This window comes from Bombina bombina, chromosome 5, assembly GCF_027579735.1.
Source record: "Bombina bombina isolate aBomBom1 chromosome 5, aBomBom1.pri, whole genome shotgun sequence".
NCBI classification, from domain to species: Eukaryota; Metazoa; Chordata; class Amphibia; order Anura; family Bombinatoridae; genus Bombina; species Bombina bombina.
In genome coordinates, this window is record NC_069503.1 from 511,797,811 (window position 1) to 511,817,256 (window position 19,446).

The following is a 19,446-nucleotide window of genomic DNA, read 5'->3' on the forward strand; positions in this document are numbered from 1 at the left end:
AGTTTGAAGAAAAAATGGTATATGAACATGAGGCATTCAAACAGTACGGATCAGTGTGGTGGCGCTACATTGATGACGTGTTTGGCGTGTGGTAGGGCAGCATTGGAACCCTAAATAGATTTGTAAATGACCTTAATTCTATGGTAAGGGGTTTGCCGTTTACAGTCACCTACAGCGAGGAGACAGTATTTTTTTTAGACACCAGAGTCTATAAAGAAGGAAACACCTTACGTTTTGATCTGTATACAAAGGACACGGACAAAAATACGCTGTTACAGTATGACAGTTTCCACCCGAAAAACCTAATAAATTCCCTACCCAAAAGTCAGCTCCTAAGGGTAAAAAGAATTGTAAGCATAGAAGAGGATAGTGAACGTAGGATGAAGGAAATGGCTAATACATTTTTGGATAGGAGATATCCCCCCAATCTTATTAAACAAAAAATTGAAGAAATAAGAAATCCCAGGCCTAAGAGTCAAAAAGCTAACCAGGACCACAGAATAATGTTTGTGTCACAGTACAGTCCCCTTAGTGGAGAGGTGTCAAAAATAATACGCAAAAATTGGCATGTGTTAAGGGAATGTAATCAACATATTCCACACTTCAAGGAACCACCTCTAATGGCCTATAGGAGGGTAAGAAATATAAGAGACCAATTAGTAAGAACAGACATAGGACCAGAAAATGTGTTGAGACAATCCCATATAGGTATTAAACAAAAGGGTAGTTTTCCTTGTTTAAATTGCATGAGTTGCAGTTCAATAATAAAAGGCCCTAATTTTTTTCACCCACATAGTGGGGAAAAATTTGAGATTAATGGTTACTATACCTGTGAAACAACTCATGTTATATACCTAATTAAATGTCTGTGTTCCCTTGTATACTTAGGTGAGACGACACAGAAAGTAAGAGACCGTATGACACAGCAGCGTTCTAATATAAGGCGAAAAAACATGGAAGCCCCTCTGTCCAGGCACTTCCTGGAAAAAGGACATGGAATAAGCCAGCTAAGATGGCAAGTGATTGAACAGATTAAAATGCCCAGGAATGGCATGGACAGAGAGACTTTGCTAAAAAGGAAAGAAATGTGGTGGATCCATAAATTGGAAACCTTGGCCCCTAAAGGTCTGAATAGAGATTTTAATTTATCTTGCTATTTCTGATAAACCTAATTTAAGCTACAACTTAGATGGTAAAATCTTCAAGAAGTATTACAGTTGTGTAAATTAATTTTATTTAATTTATAATGTATGGTAAAATCATCTTGCACTTTATGTCATTGTTGCTATATTTGCTATATTATTGTTTTTAAATTACTTGCTTCACAGATTAACCAGTCATTACACAAGAGAACCACAAGATGGTGATAGAGTACAACCACAGAGTGACTGGCGCGAAAAATGAATGTTTAAAAGTAGAAACCTCTGTTAAGCTAAGTATAGCATGATTAAGTGGCACACAGTCACAAAAGGTTGTTGTTTTATATGTCTGAATAAAGTATAATTGAATATATACAGTGCTCTGGACATTTCACGTTTACTGGATTAACTTGTGGGGTAAGGCAGTTTTACCCCAGTCTACACGTGCACTAATTGCAGGAGTGCTGGCCCTTACTTGGATACTTGTGTGTTTCCCACAGTGTAAAAATGTTAATGTCGGGAGTAGAGTTTATTGTAAAAAATTCTTTCAGTGATTTTGTTAGGGCTTCTGAATGCTTAGGAATGTTTAGTATGGTATCATCTAGTTTCCAGAAAAATTCAGTGGTTCTAGTATTAGGCCAGTTAAGGCACAATACCATAGCCGAGTCGTCAGACCATGTTGTTGATTTAATTTGGTAGTTGGAGAGATGTATTAGGCCTATCTAATTAGTAAAAAAAATAGTCTAGTCCACTGTACATTTTAGTTGTTGCTTGAAAATATCGCCCGGAATCATAGAGATTATGTTCCCTTAAATTTTTCCATAGAAAATGTGCTGTTTTCTTAGAAACACATATATTTAGGTTAGAACTATCCTTTAATGGTTGAAGTGGAAAGTTAAAGTCTCCCCCCAGTATAACTACCCCTTAGCCATATCTATCATTTTCTGGAACATTTTGCGAAAAAATGAAATATGTTTAGTATTTGGGGCATAAATGGTGAAAAGCGTGACTGGGGTAACATAAAATATTTCAGACACCAAGGAATCTCTAGTAGTTTGTATATGCTGAAATGCAACATTTTTATGGAGTAGAGTACTCACTCCCCTTTTTTTTGAGAATATGAATTATGGTAATGTTGCGTGTATTGGGGGCCTAAGTATTTTGGTTGTCTGTGTCTTTGGAAATGTGTCTCTTGCAGAAACAATGTGTCTGCTTGTCTTTTATGTAAGTCTAGTAACGCCATAGAACATTTGTTGGGAGAGTTAAACCCCTTTACATTTTGGGAGATTATACAAAGGTTACGTGACATAATTTATTACGATGAGAGTGTAAATAGTGTATGGGAGTAGAGCATGGTAATGTTGCCAGATTGTGAATTGTACCATTCCAAATACGTATAGAATTTGTGTATTGTATTGAATGTCTCATAAACCTGAGAAATACTAACAATTTGTCAAGAACATAAATAAACAGCATATAAAAAATAAATTTGAAACTTAGAAACAATATATACTTTTCAAAGAACAGAGAAACCTGATCTTAGTCTATCTTAAAAAAATGTGGTTTTAAGACACTGAGCAATTTATTTATCAATTTATCAATTTTGCCATTTAAACTACTATTACTAGGAAATCTAAGTTTACTATTGCAAAGTATATATTTAAACCAGTGTCAGGTATATATATATATCGACAGCAAAGTCCTAGCAATATGAGGCCGCTTCTACTTTAATTTGGCATTTAGTCCAACTTAGTATCAAAGAGAGGAGGTTATTGTTGCTCACAAAGTTGAGAGTGTCCATGTTCAGGGAGTTTCTGGATCTGAAACATATTCTCCCCTCGATGAAGGTGATGTTGGGATGTCCATGTGTTGTGAGACCATACCCCTAGAAGCTTGTCCAGGGGATAGCCTACCCTTTTTTGAAGCTTGTACAGTGTCCCAAGTTTCTTTCCTATTTTCTGCTTGATTCTTTGTTCCTTCTGATGATGTTCCTTGGTGTGTAGATGTTAGAGTTGTTTGTTTCAAACCCATCATTTTACAGAATTGATATATTCTGTTATTATGGATTACCATACGTTGTAGTGGGAATCCCCATCTATAAGGGATCCATTTGTTTCTAAGCATAACTGTCAAGGGGGACAGTTCCCTACAATGTTGTAAGGTGCGAATAGAAAGGTTGGCATAGAATTGTAGTACAACTCCACGGAACCTCACAGGTTGCTTCTTTCTGGATGCTGCCATAAGATTTTCTTTCTCCTGAAAGTTTTAGAACTTTATAATAATGTCTCTAAGAGGTGTTGTGTCAGGGGGCTTAGGCCTAAGCACCCTATGGGCTCTTACCCATTGTATATTTGCCGCATTTGGATAATTTAATAGTTATTGAAATAGAGCTGAGAGGTAGACAGGAAAGTTTTTTGGAAGTACAGACTCTGGTGTTCCACGTATTCTTACATTTTTCCTTCTACTCCTATTCTCCATATCCTCATTTTATCCTGCAAAGAAGTTATTCATTCTGATTGATGTTCAATTGTCTCTTGCATAGACAACAGTTCCCCTCAAACTATATCACCATTATCTTCTAAGGCCTCCACTCTAAATCCCAGTGTGTGCATATCCTGTTTTAAATCCATTAATTCTTCTCTTATGCATGTTCTAACTATCTTGGCAATATCCTGGGTAGAGGCTAAAGAGGAGAGGATATGTGTAGGAATTTGAGTGTGTTCTTTTATTTTCATCATGGTATTATCTTTAGAGGAGGCCGTTAGTTTTGAAGATGTATCCTTGTTTTTTGGATATTCTAGAGTCTTCTGTTCAGAAGGGCTGAAGGATGAGCTAACGGATTGTCCCTTAGGCTGTAGTGTTCTAGTAGATTTTATTGTTTTTAAATTTTTCTTACTGCCCATTTTGTAAATTTCAGGCAATTTTCAAGCTTCAAGAAGCGATAGTGATAATTATTACTACAATCTTCCCTGGAAAGTGTGTTAAACGTGGAGGTTGCAATTAAGATTATAATAAATCTCTTAGATGTATTTTCCTGCTTTGCTGAATGTAGGATTTGGGCATATGGAGTGTTGCTTAATATCTCCTTTTCTCAGCAATAAAGGAGTATTTATTTGCAGCAAGGTAGTATCTATGAGGGTTTCAATTGCCTTATAGTCTGTTATATACTGGGATTAATATGTAGCTGAATCACATTGTTGTGGCATCTATAGGTTCCCTGTGGTGGTAGGCGTGCAGGGTCCTATTATACAGTCCTAAAGCGTTTAAGTGTCCAAAGTATATTTATAAGAGAGTTCTTATCTTACCCTTGGTATTCATTTAGGGTATTGCTGTAGGTATTTCCAGTCGCTGTGAGTTGGAACCAACACTTCTATGTATTTGCTGCGCCACCGCAAATCCAAGATGGCGACCAGCATTTTCCTCTGAAGGCTATGGAGCGCTTTTGCACGGAGATTCACAAATGTGTCCTCTATTGATTACACCATTTTTTGTGTATATGGGCCTGCAATAGCCGGTGTTTGGCAGCGTTTTCTGAGGTCCTCAATCTGGAGCTCTGGACCTCTGAAGCTCTGGACTTAAGCAGCCATCTCTGCTGTGGCCAGCTCCGCCCTCCAGTGAGTTTTATTTTTATTTTCACTATAAATCTACATATGAATGATCATATGGGGAAGTGTCTTGACGCTCTAATAAGTTAAAGTAAATTACTACTAAATTACTGCAGCAATCTTTATGTACTTTGTCTAGTATTTTTTTTTTTTTTGTGTGTGTGAAAATAATGAACAGTTGTTTCTGTTGAGATATATGGGTTTAAAGTCCCTTATTTTGACATATTTTGATCATGCTCATTCTAAGCAAACAGCTGAACAAAATAAGTTGACATGCTCGTTAGTGATGTGAAAGCAGAGGTTTGTGGGAATTGTAGTCCCAGATATTGGTCTGCATGTTGCTGTAGCATTGAAGGCAGTGAGTATCTGCAGTGTTCCTTGTACATATAAGTGAAAATCAGACTACATACACACACTACCCACACTATACACATATACGAACAAACCACTACACACAATCTACACACATTGCCAAACAGTACACACACAATATACTAAACTACACACAGACACTGTGGTGAGCCTTATGGTGCTACATAGAAAATAGTACCTGCAGTGGCTCCCTCTGTTTATAAATGCCAGTTAGACTGCACACACAAACATTCTACACACTATAAACCCACACTGCACACACTAAACAAACACTACACACATAGATCAAAGAGATTAACCAGCCTGGATGCTTAAAATCTACAATAAACAAATGTGTTGGTGTTGCATGTCTTTTGGATTGATTGTTGTAAACACTACACCCCCCTAACATACATAGCACACAAACATTACACACACAACCCACACAAATATTACACACACACTGCAAACAAACTACAAACATACAAACACTACATTACATGCACAGAAACTGTATACACAATACTCACACACTGACTACACACCGCACAAACAATACAAATACACTACAAAAACACACCATGCGCACTCACTACACATTAGACAAGCACTACACACAGGTGCTGAAATACAAACACTCAGATTACACAAACGCATAAAAAGCATGGAAATGCTGAAATGAACCTTCCCACACTCAAAAGACTATATATATATATATAATATAATACAATATATTATTTTTTGATCAATTAATTTTGTTGCTTCCATGCTTTTTAAAGGGGTGTGAAATCCTTTATTCATGATTCAGGTAATGCATAAAATTATAATAAAGTTTCCAATTTTCTTCTGTAATCAAATGTATTTAGTTCTTTTAGTGTGATTTGTTTAAAATTAGGTAGATAGGCTCTGGAGAACTATACTAGTTTATAACAGTGCACATATTATCCCCTTAAGGACAAGACAATTTTTCAATTTCCTTCCCTTAAAGGGACATTAAACACTTTGAGATGGTAATATAAAATGATACATTGTATATAATAAAACAACTCTGCAAAATACTTTCATTATTTATTTTGTCCTCTTTGCCTGTAATTCCACTATGAAATTGTGAGCTTTTCAGTTCCTGTTAGAAATGGAAGTGCAGAACACTGTTAAATCCAGCACAACCATTGGCTGCACACTCTAGAAACCTATTTATAACTGACTCTAATTGGCCACAGCAGAGAAGGTAACACAAGTTACAACATGGCAGCTCCCAGTGTTTTATAGACACTAAAACTTTACACTTATTTTGTTAATATTTAAACAACTAATGAAACTTTAAAAAATGCATCTACATGTTAGTCATAGACTAATCTTTTCTTTGAATGCATCATTCTATCTAGCATGTATTTAGTGTTTAATGTCCCTTTAAGGACCAGGGCTATTTTTACATTTCTGCGGTGTTTGTGTTTAGCTGTGATTTCCCTCTTACTCATTTACTGTAAACACACATATTATATACTGTTTTTCTGGCCATTAAATGGACTTTCAAAAAATACCATTATTTTCATCATATCTTATAATTTACTATAAAAGTAATTATAAAATATGATGAAAAAATGGAAAAAAACACACTTTTTCTAACTTTGATCCCCAAAATCTGTTACACATCTTTAACTACCAAAAAACACCCAAGCTAAATAGTTTCTAAATTTTGTCCTGAGTTTATAAATACCCAATGTTTCCATGTTCTTTGCATTTTTTGCAAGTTATAGGGCAATAAGTACAAGTAGCACTATGCTATTTCCAAACCATTTTTTTATTTCCAAAATTAGCGATAGTTACATTGTAACACTGATATCTGTCAGGAATCCCTGAATAACCCTTCACATGTATATATTATTTTTAGTAGACAACCCAAAGAATTGATCTAGGCCCATTTTGGTATATTTCATGCCACCATTTTACCGCCAAATGCGATCAAATAAAAAAATGTTTTCACTTTTTCACAAACTTTTTTTTTTCTTCTCACTGAAATTATTTACAAACAGCTTGTGCAATCATGGCACAAATGGTTGTAAATGCTTCTCTGAGATCCTCTTTGTTCAGAAATAGCAGACATTTATGGCTTTGGTGTTGCTTTTTGGTAATTAGAAGGCTGGTAAATGCTGCTGCGCACCACACGTGTATTATGCCCAGCACGCTAACCCATTTAAGGGGCAAATTATGAGTGGAGCACACATTTTCTGCATGTGAGCAATAAGGAGTTCATTGCGGGTGTTTGCGCTCATCGGGTTTACCTCTGGTATTATGAGTTGAAACTAAATGCTTGAGCGCAATCATGATTTACACTAGAATAATTACCGCATCCTCAGAGCTCTAGTTAACTGTATTGCAAAACAAAAAAAAGTGTCACAAAATTTATTAAAAAATACATTACAAGGTACACTTACACCCATATTAACACCATCTAATAAAAAGTATTTAAATAAAATATTGCACACAAAAGTTATAAGGGCTCAAAGATTTGAGGTTTTAGGTGTTAGAAAAAAAAGGCAGGCAAAGGGCTTTAACATTGAGATACATACATATACATGTCTAAAGATGTACAGTATATGGGGCATATGTATCAAGCTCCGAATGGAGCTTGATGCCCCGTGTTTCTGGCGAGCCTGCAGACTCGCCAGAAACAGCAGTTATGAAGCAGCGTTCACAAAGACCGCTGCTCCATAACCCTGTCCGCCTGCTCTGAGCAGGCGGACAGACATCGCCGGAAATAAACCCGATCAAGTACGATCGGGTTGATTGACACCCCCCTGCTGGCGGCCAGCGAGTCTGCAGGGGGCGGCGTAGCACCAGCAGCTCTTGTGAGCTGCTGGTGCAATGCTGAATACGGCGAGCGTATTGCTCACCGTATTCAGCGAGGTCTGTCGGACCTGATCCGCACTGTCGGATCAGGTCCGACAGACCTTGATACATATGGGCCTATGTATGTACATATACAGGGAGTGCAGAATTATTAGGCAAATGGGTATTTTGACCACATCATCCTCTTTATGCATGTTGTCTTACTCCAAGCTGTATAGGCTCTAAAGCCTACTACCAATTAAGCATATTAGGTGATGTGCATCTCTGTAATGAGAAGGGGTGTGGTCTAATGACATCAACACCCTATATCAGGTGTGCATAATTATTAGGCAACTTCCTTTCCTTTGGCAAAATGGGTCAAAAGAAGGACTTGACAGGCTCAGAAAAGTAAAAAATAGTGAGATATCTTGCAGAGGGATGCAGCACTCTTAAAATTGCAAAGCTTCTGAAGCGTGATCATCGAACAATCAAGCGTTTCATTCAAAATAGTCAACAGGGTCGCAAGAAGCGTGTGGAAAAACCAAGGCGCAAAATAACTGCCCATGAACTGAGAAAAGTCAAGTGTGCAGCTGCCAAGATGCCACTTGCCACCAGTTTGGCCATATTTCAGAGCTGCAACATCACTGGAGAGCCCAAAAGCACAAGGTATGCAATACTCAGAGACATGGCCAAGGTAAGAAAGGCTGAAAGACGACCACCACTGAACAAGACACACAAGCTGAAACGTCAAGACTGGACCAAGAAATATCTCAAGACTGATTTTTCTAAGGTTTTATGGACTGATGAAATGAGAGTGAGTCTTGATGGGCCAGATGGATGGGCCCGTGGCTGGATTGGTAAAGGGCAGAGAGCTCCAGTCCAACCGTACTGGTTTGGGCTGGTATCATCAAAGATGAGCTTGTGGGGCCTTTTCGGGTTGAGGATGGAGTCAAGCTCAACTCCCAGTCCTACTGCCAGTTTCTGGAAGACACCTTCTTCAAGCAGTGGTACAGGAAGAAGTCTGCATCCTTCAAGAAAAACATGATTTTCATGCAGGACAATGCTCCATCACACGCGTCCAAGTACTCCACAGCGTGGCTGGCAAGAAAGGGTATAAAAGAAGAAAATCTAATGACATGGCCTCCTTGTTCACCTGATCTGAACCCCATTGAGAACCTGTGGTCCATCATCAAATGTGAGATTTACAAGGAGGGAAAACAGTACACCTCTCTGAACAGTGTCTGGGAGGCTGTGGTTGCTGCTGCACGCAATGTTGATGGTGAACAGATCAAAACACTGACAGAATCCATGGATGGCAGGCTTTTGAGTGTCCTTGCAAAGAAAGGTGGCTATATTGGTCACTGATTTGTTTTTGTTTTGTTTTTGAATGTCAGAAATGTATATTTGTGAATGTTGAGATGTTATATTGGTTTCACTGGTAAAAATAAATAATTGAAATGGGTATATATTTGTTTTTTGTTAAGTTGCCTAATAATTATGCACAGTAATAGTCACCTGCACACACAGATATCCCCCTAAAATAGCTATAACTAAAAACAAACTAAAAACTACTTCCAAAACTATTCAGCTTTGATATTAATGAGTTTTTTGGGTTCATTGAGAACATGGTTGTTGTTCAATAATAAAATTAATCCTCAAAAATACAACTTGCCTAATAATTCTGCACTCCCTGTATGTCTTCATATGTGTACATATATATTTATATGTGTATATATATATATATATATATATATATATATATATATATATATATATATATATATATATATATATATTCAAAAAGCAATGTGTTAGTACATAAAGGATATATGAAATGTCTGTTTAAATATCCGGTTCAATCATTCCCAAATGAAGGAATTTCTGACTGTTTCTAGGGCTTGTACCTCAAAGGAAAGACATATGCTGCAATGATGAAATACTGTGATGTATTTAGGTGAGAGAAATGGTAAGTAAAATACTCACATACTCTAGAGCTTCACATCAAGCTCTAGATATAAACGCTCAGGGAAGACTCCTTATGTAGACAAATTAAGTGAAACTTAGCTGGATACTTTGAAATAACGATTTATTAAGACAAACAGTGATTATCACCAATTCTTACATGAGCACAGACCCGAGCAAGAACCCCCGCCGAACACAGACCTTTACAATAACAACAATATCTCGAGTTGTGGTTAGAGTTCAGAAGGAAAGTCTCCGCCTATTTCGGTGACATTACACAAAGAACACCGATGTACGTTTCACCAATAAACGTTTGGCTTTGTTGTATTTACAGACATATAAATATTATAAATTAATACATATGTACACACATACTACATACACTTATATATTAGTGCATTGGAGCCCTTTGCATTAAAGTAGATGGAAACATAAAAAAACATATTTAAGCAATATTCATATTTAATAAAGATTTTAATTATGTATTTACTGTTAATATTTCACATTCCAATGTTCTATATATTGTACCAAAAAACCATCAGATATATTTACAAATATGTATTTATAAATAAACAGAATATTTTCTGCTATGTCAAGAACATTGGAATGTGAAATATTCATGAGAATATGCAATCGGGTTTGCTCGCAAGTAGATTGTTTCCCCCACACACACTTTTTTCCCTCTATTGACTTCTATAGGGGAATACATGAACGTGCACACAATATTCTAAGTTCCGCTAGGATTAGTGAGGGAGCAAAAACAGTTTACTTTCAACTCATAATACGAGCGCTACCCGACACGCGCATAAAGAAACATTGCCAGTACAATGGGTCATAGTGAAGAACTCAGTGACTTTAAACATGGCACTGTCATAGAATGCCATGTTTTCCACAAGACAGTTTGTGAAATATATCTTGCCATACAAGATCTTCCCTGCTCAACTATGCTAATTTTGTAAAGTAAAAGCACCTTGGAGCAACAGTAGCCTAGCCACAATGTGGTAAACCATGCCAAGTCATTAAACAGGGCAACAAAGTGGTGGTGTGTAAAAATCTCCTATAATCTGTTGCATCATTTAGAGTTCAAACCTTCCTCTGAAAGCAACATCAGCACAAGAACTGTGCACGAGGAGCATCATTAAATGGGTTTCCATGGCCGAGCAGCTGTACACAATCCTCACACCAACATGCTCAATGCCAAGCATTTCCTTGAGTGTTGTAAAGCACGCTGTCACTATCTGGCATTATGATGGAAGAATCTAGGTGTGGTGGATGCTAGGAGAATGCTACCTACCATAACGGATAGTGCTTTCTGTATAGTCTAGTTTTAGAGGGATAATACTCTGGGGCTGTTATTTCCAGGTTTGGGCTAAGCCCATTAGTTTCAGTGAAGGGACATCTTAATGCTACAGGATAAAAATACATTTAGATAATTCTGACAGCAGTTTATGTACAGGGGCACAGTGGTGATGGAACAGGAAAGGGCCTTTACCAAAGCACGATCAATAATGACATGTTTTGATAAGTTTGGTGTGGAGGAACTCTAGAGGCTTGCACATAGCCTAGACCTCAACTCAATTGAACACCATTGGGATGAATTGGAATGCCAATTGCGAACCAGACCTTCTCGTCCAACATTAGTGCCTAACCTCACAAATGCTATTTTGACTAATTGGGTACAAATCTCTACAGACTCATTCCAAAATCTTGTGGAAAGTATTTCCAGAAGAGTTGCAGCTGTTATAGACGCAAAGTAGAGGCCAACTCAATATTAATAACATGGTTTTGGATTGGGATGTCCAACAAGCTCATATAGATGTGATGGTCAGGTATTCATATCATTTTGTCCCGATAGCATATATAAAGGGCTTTGTGTGGTATTTGACCCAAGTTTAGCATTTAAGATTAGTTTCCTATATGTGGCGTTGAGCTTATTTGTAGGAAAAATATATGTATTGAGGTACACGTTATGATTAGTACAAATAGCCCCAATCATGAGTAGTTATTTGCTCCTTTAAAAAATAACAATTCTTATTTGTGTTTTATAATAACTTTTATTTCAGTACTAAAACTAATTTTGGTTTACTGTATTTGCAGGCTGAAGCACTTCATGATTTTGAAGCGGCAAATGATGATGAACTCAACTTGAAGAGAGGAGATGTTGTTTTAGTGATAGCCTCCGCCGCAACTGCTGATCAGGTAATCCATTAAGGTTATTTATTTCAAGAGGCAATCTTTTGACTAAACATATTTGTTACTTGCATTTCACCATAAATCTTATTTTTATAAAAATATTTAAGATAATTTTGTTAATAAAACATTAATTATTTCACAAAAGCGATTGTATAAATACCATATAACATATTTAATTGTGTGGTGCTGCTGACAAAACTGATTATTTTTCATGTCTTATGTAATGTTATCAAAATGATCTAAAACAGGGATGGTCAACTGGCAACCCAAAGGCCTCATGTGCCCTCTACACTAGTCTTTGTGGCTACAGGAAAAAAAGGCAAAGTATAGTGCCAAAGTTTTTGTGTCCCCAGGAAAATTAAAATTTGTGCTTTAGGGTAACCACAACTCAAAAAAGCCCTCCTAAGGGGAAAACAGACACTTAGAGTACCCTGCAACATTACCTAAATCCCCTGTGCTTTTTTAGGAAGTATATAATTATTTGTGTGTTTAATAATCATAAATGTATTTGAGGCCTTTAAGGCTTCTAAAATACTAATCTGCAGCCCCATGTGTTAGGAAGTTGGCCATCCCTGGTCTAAAACATAAATGTAATTTAATGCATAGGCCTACATTTAACAAATTGTAGATGGACAAATTTGCCAGCCAGGGAATTTGTATGCCTATGTTTGGGGTTTGCAAGGTTGCATAAGCTGCCTGCATATAATATTGAATAAATAAGTTCTTGTTTAGCCCTATAGGGCTTGTCAGTCACCCCAGATGAATCTTAACTTGCAGTTGCAGGCTCGCATTAGTGAGACAACACCACAAGGGCACCTCCAAAACTGCATCTGAAGTTTTAGTATTGGAGACCTTAATAGACCCTAAAATGCTGTAGATTATTCTTATTTTTACTAAATAAAGATAGAGAAATACCAACCCATTGGATCTGTCTCCATGTTGTAGTTAGAATTGCAAGGACTGTTATTCCAAGGAAAAACTGCCAAATTATTTTAGGCATTAAAAAGTTGAAATAATTAATTTAACATAAAATATATGGTAAGGTATGTTGATATCTCTATTAAAACAAGGCAAGACAGCAATTCTTTACCAGCAAGAATCAGTGGTGGTCCCAGAAAACTTATTATGGGGGGCAAACACTCCTTGGTGGAGTCACAGATGTTCCACGGTTAGGGACAGGGTGGGTGGAGGCGTAGTTATGGGTATTCTATTGGCAGGGATAGGGCAATGGGAGGTACAGGTGTTCTAAATACAAAGCCAGGTATTACGAGAGTGTGGTATGTGGCCTCCCTACAAGGCAAGGAGTAGTCATTTTTACCTTTCCACCCCCCTTTAGTCCAATTGGGGTGCAAAATAGAAGATTGGCAAGGTGATTGGCATGAATATTACAGACTTGCAAACTATTTTGGAGCTATAAAGCCTCAGAATAGCTTGTGTGAGAATGTCTTTAAGTATGCAAGATAAAAGTGCAAAAATATCAGCATTTGTCTATCTATTATTAAAATTCCAGAGGTAGCATCTCCACAAGAAGGACTGATAAAATAGTACATAGCTTAAAGAAAATAAAACTTACAAAGGAAAGCTTTGATACATTAATATGTATAACTTAAAGGTAATATGATATAAACCTTCATTGATAAAGTTAAGAATTAAAGCATTTTTAACAACAAAAAAAGATTAATACCAGAGCAAGGGTCTTCATGTATTATTCTGTAGACGAACAAGGTTTCCAAACTGTGGAACCTGTCTGTCCACCTGTGCTGAGAACGGGCAGCGGGTGATATACGTTCACTGAATAACTAAAAATGCCCACATGATAAGCACTAAATTCCACAATTACTGTACAATAGAATAAAAGAAAACTGTGATCACTAAAATAAAAAAAGGAGTGATACTTTCTATTTAAAACAAATTCTTTAAAGTGAGTCTTTGGGTGACCACATTTTAATTAATGCTAGCTGCTACCCGCATGTACTATTGCACAAGGATTTCTCTTGTGCAACGCCCCTCCCTGCTCTCAGGTGACCAGAGATGGACCTGTCAATCACTCCAAATAAACGTGGTCAGGGTAATTTATCTCTGCCACCCCAGAGGTGGCGTAGAGGGCAAGAAGAAGCAGTCGTGTGACCGCTGCTTTTTTCATGCAAGTCTGCCCTGTAAGGGATCCAAAGCAGTATCCGCTACTTAGTGCACAAAGCCCATGATCTCTAGATGGTGAGTAGCAGGGTAAAAAGTATTTTTTTTTTACAGAAAGGATGGTTTAGTTATTGAATACACTTCTAATAGAGGTGTTAGGGACCAATTTAATAATTAAATTCAAGAATACAAGAAATATGCATGAGGCTATTTTGAGAATTAATGAATGAACTTAATATATATATATATATATATACTGTATATATATTATATTTTTAAATGCTGATTTGAAACATTTGTTCATAGCAACAAATAAGGTTATTTAGGGGGTAAATACAATTTTGTAAAGAGACACACTGTGCAACAAGAGGTAATGCATCCTAATGTAGTATCACTTCTGTGGATTTTTGAATATGAAACAAACAGAAAATCTGGTCACATTTTTGTTAGGAGGATGAAATGAATATAGAGGTTGTAATTTGAATATTTGCACAAGAAAACACAGCATATTTGGAACTTTTTCAGTGAACACTTGTTAAATCAGTTATCAAAATATGTTATTCTTAAATTCTGTATAATGATGTCCCTTAAAGGGACATGGAAGTCAAGTTAATGGTTATGATTCAGTTAGAGAATACTTTTTTTTAACTTTCTAAGTTATTCCTGCTGTTAAATGATCCCTTTTCTCTTTATAGCCTTTGTTGAAACTTAGGGCTCCATTTATCTAGCTGCATATGTAGCTTTGGAGGCCCTTCACTGCAGGCTTGCATGGGATAGCATGCCAGCGAAAACAGTTTACTTTCAACTTGTAATACTAGCGCTACCCGATGAGCGCAACAAGCTTACTTCTAGTGGAGTTAACATTTGAGCGCGAGCATTAAATACTGCTCCACTTGTAATCTTGCCCTAAATTTGTGTCATAAAAGCCACTGCTGACTCTCTGAGAAGGAGTGGTGTTTGTATACTGCTGCACGAGCCCTCACAGCTTATGTGCATATGCCGCTAAAAAACAGTAATAATGAAAGTATTTTGCAAAAATGTTTCTATTTATAATTGAAATGCACCAATGCACATTTCGATTTTGGCCTTATATAGCATTATATGGCAGTATTGTTTGCAACTATGTTTCTAGCAAGGTTATACATATAGGGCTAAATTACGAGTGGAGCGATATGTATCACTCCCGCTCGCACATTAACTCCGTTAGAAGTAAGCTTTTTGCACTCGTATTATAAGGTGAAAGTAAAAACCTTAGTAACACCAAGCATGCAAAAAGCCAGTTAGAATATTGTGATTGCGTTAATGTATTCCCCCGTAGAAATCAATGGAACACCCTACTCACACAGAAAACAGATTGTGTTTTCTCAAGTGCACTAACCCATTTATAAAGGCACATACGGACAAGGTACTCAACCAGAGAACATGTTTGCCCATGTTTGTGAATGTTGTTTGAAATCCTTGTGCAGCACTGCCCAGAGCAGGTTCTGTCAATCACCCTGAATAAACGTTTTTTAATTCCGCCTCCTCTAAGGTGGCAGAGAGGTTGAGAAGCTGGGGTCGTACAACCGCTGCTTTTTAACTTGCGGTAAGCAGGCAGTAATAGCTCCAGTGCAGCTTCTGCTGATTGATAAATTAAATTGTTTGTCTAAATCACAAAATTGTAATTTCAAGGGATATGATTCAGACAGAGCATAACATTTAAAAATAAATTCTAATTTACCTTTATTATGAAACTAGTTGATAAGCCTGCCCAGAGGGCAGTTTATGTTCAAAATGTAACCCCCCAAGCTACAAAAAATAAAAAAGTAAAAATACAGAAAAAAATAAACAAAGCTATCCAAAATAATAAAATTAAACCTAAACTAATACCCCTATAAAAATAAAAAAATCCCCCACAAAATAAAAACACCCCTAATCTAATACTAAACTATTAATAGCCCTTAAAAGGGCCTATTGTAGGGCATTGTCCTAAATAAATCAGCTCTTTTATATTAAAAATAAACAAAGTCCCCTCTAACAGTAAAAACCCCCAACCACCAAACCCCCCAAAATAAAAAAAAACTAACATTAATAAATCTAAACTACCCATTGCCCCTAAAGGGGCATTTGTATGGGCATTCAGCTCTTTTTGAAATTGCCCAATGAACCCTAATCTAAAAATAAAATTAAAAAAAATAACACTAAAGCCCCAAATAGGTACTCACAGTTTCAGAAGTCCGGGGGAGAAGGTCTTCTTTCAGGCGGTTCCATCATCTTCATCCACAGCGAAGGCAGTGCGGAGCGGAGGTCCGGAGCGGTCTTCCCAGATGTGGTGGTCCTCGTGGTGGTCCTCGGCGGCATGGAGGCTCCTCTTCATCCGATGTCCGTCTTATACTGAATATTGAATGCAAGGTACCGCAATCAATTTGGGGTACCTTGCATTCCTATTGGCTGAATTTTTCAAAACAGCCAATAGGATTAGAGCTACTGAAATCCTATTGGCTGTTCAAATCAGACAATAAGATTTCAGTAGCTCTCATCCTATTGGCTAATTTTGAAAATTTTAGCCAATAGAAATGCAAGGTACCCCAATAAATATGGGGTACCTTGAATTCAATCTTCAGTTTGCTGCGGACGATCGCATGAAAAGGAAACTCCATGCCTACACCAAGGACCACCGCTGCTGAGGAGCGCTGATGACCGCCGCCAAGGATCTCCAAATCTGGGAAGATCACTCCGGACCTCCGCTCCCGCGCTGCCTTCGCTCCGCGCACATCTGGGAAGACCACCACAACTCGGAAGACTGCTCCGGACCTCTGTGCCACCTTCGCTGTGGATGAAGATGATGGACCCGCCTGGAAGAAGACTTTTTCTGCCGGACTTTTGAAACCGTGAGTATCTATTTGGGGCTTTAGTGTTTTATTTTTTGGGTTTTTTGTTTTTTTAGATTATGGTTTATTGGGCAATTTGCAAAATATCTGAATGCCCTTTTAAGGGCAGTGAAAAAGAACTGAATGCCCTTTTAAGGGCAATGCTTATACAAATGCCTCTTTAGGGGCAATGGGTAGTTTAGGTTTATTAGTGTTAGGTTTTTTTATTTTGGGGGTTTGGTGGGTGAGGGGGTTTTACTTTTAGGGGGTACTTTGTTTATTTTTAATGTAAAAGAGCTGATTTCTTTAGGGCAATGCCCTACAAAAAGCCCTTTTAAGGGGTTGGCGGATTAGGGGCTAATAAATGTATTAGGTAGTTTGCGATGTTGTGGTTGGCGGATTTAGGGGTTAATAATTTTATTGGGTATTTTTTTTTCTTAATACTTAGTGCGGGCGGTTAGTTTATTTTTTTCTTAATAGTTCGTACGGGCGGTTCATTGTTTTTTTCCCAATACTTGTGGGCAGTTAGTTTTTTTTTTTTAATTACGCATTGCGGACGGTTAGGTTTTTTTTTTAATACTTATTGCGGGTGTTTGTTTTTTTTTTTGTAATGCTACATTTGCCTTTGCTGCATACCGGTGGGGATGCAGCGAAGCTGCATCCAGGTGAATTATTTTGGCTGCGCACTCGCCTCACGCTGCCAACCTTCTTTGAGGATGCGTGCGCAACTTCCGACGCCGACGGACATGTTACAAACGCGATTATAGTATAGATATGCTTCATTTCCCATGATATTTTATGTTGATGAAATACCTAGGTGGCTGCGCACTCGCCTCGCGCTGCCAACCTTCTTTGAGGATGTGTGCGCAACTTCCGACCCCGACGGACATGTTACAAATGCGATTATAGTATAGATATGCTTCATTTTCCATGATATTTTATGTTGAAGAAATACCTAGGTAGGTGTCTAGAGCACAACATGGAAGGAAATATTGCTGCCATTTAGTGCTCTTGCAAATGGATAAAATTCTTGCAAAACTGCTGCCATATAGTGTTCCAGAGATGTGCACACTGCTGAGCTTATGTCTCTGCTTTTCAACAAAAAACAAACAAGAAAATAAAGAAAATTTGATAATAGAAGTAAATTAGAAACTTGTTTGAAATTGCATGCTGTATCTGATTCATGAAAGAAAAATGTTGGATTTCACATCCCTTTAACTTTCATTCCTTTTTAAGCATATTATTCATTCTTGTGATTGGTTTATGACCTGCAGTACTTTTGTCAATGCCTAACTTATCAGCCTATTATATCATTTTTATTTCTTTCTTTTTTGTTTGTTCAGGAAGCAGGATGGCTGTTCGGCATTAGAGAAACAGACTGGCTGCAGAATAAGAATGGAGAAAAAAAGAAGGGATTGTTTCCAGAAAACTTTACTCGCAGACTTGATTAGTTTGAAATTGAGACAAACAATTGCTTTAGGACATTTAACAAGAAGGTTTGTTGACCTTCTAAGAATACAGGAGCCTACGCTGCACTGTTAAAGACTGGTACCAGATCCAGCTTGGGGAACCAATCAGACAAAAAAAATGAGCATGTATGCAAAATGTGAGCTATATTCTACAGAATTTTAAATGGGGAAAAAAATTGTTTGTTCACTTGTATGCAGCCAATGGTTTGTTTGTGCTTTGTCAGAGCCATGGTTTGGTGATCTTTTTTTTTTTTTACCCACAGAGATCCTTATTAAAGCATCAGTCCCACTTACTCAGTACTAAATAATAAAATCATTTTATTTTTTTTCAATTAATCCTATTTGCTCTTTTTTTAATATTAATATCAAGCTTAGAAATATATGCAAGAATAGATGATGAACAGAAATGTTATATTTCCCCCATATCGTCTATGTTTAATAAGCATATCATTCAGAGACTTCTGCAAAAAAAAAAGACACTGTACAGAATGCATATTTATTAGTACAGTATTTTGTATTCAGGAAAGCTGTTAAGCGTATTTAAAGCTGAAATATCTGCAAGTGCTTTTACAGTAATAAAGAACATTTTGGTATATTTATTATATAACTTGCTAAGTGGGACTAAAGCTTTATGCGTTTTGGCATACAAAACCGTCTGTGCACTGAAGTCTGTATTGTGTTGCGTTACTGCACTACAGAACATTTAACTACTAAGAACAAAAATCAGAACAAAATAAATGATTGAATTTTAAGAATTAAAACTGTTGAATTGCTGCAAAACGTTTATTAAGTGTCATTTTGAAACAAATTTAATGAGGTCCGTATCATGTATGTTGTCCTTTATCGTAGTTTCTTGGGTCTATAGTATCATTGGTAAGTGCTTTTGCTTTTTTATTGGTTTTGGCATTACGGT

The 19,446-nt window shown here is 37.1% G+C and overlaps 1 protein-coding gene across 1 annotated transcript in view; it reads left to right on the forward strand.

Annotated features, from left to right (window-relative positions):
- AMPH (amphiphysin) overlaps window positions 1-18,805 on the forward strand; it is a 519,511-nt gene extending 500,706 nt beyond the window's left edge. Inside the window, exons 22-23 of the mRNA XM_053714425.1 lie at window positions 11,984-12,085; window positions 18,408-18,805. Of these exons, the coding sequence (XP_053570400.1) occupies window positions 11,984-12,085; window positions 18,408-18,515 (210 nt within the window). The 3' untranslated portion in view covers window positions 18,516-18,805. The remainder of the gene's footprint in view (window positions 1-11,983; window positions 12,086-18,407) is intronic.
- The last annotated feature ends 641 nt before the right edge of the window (window positions 18,806-19,446 follow it).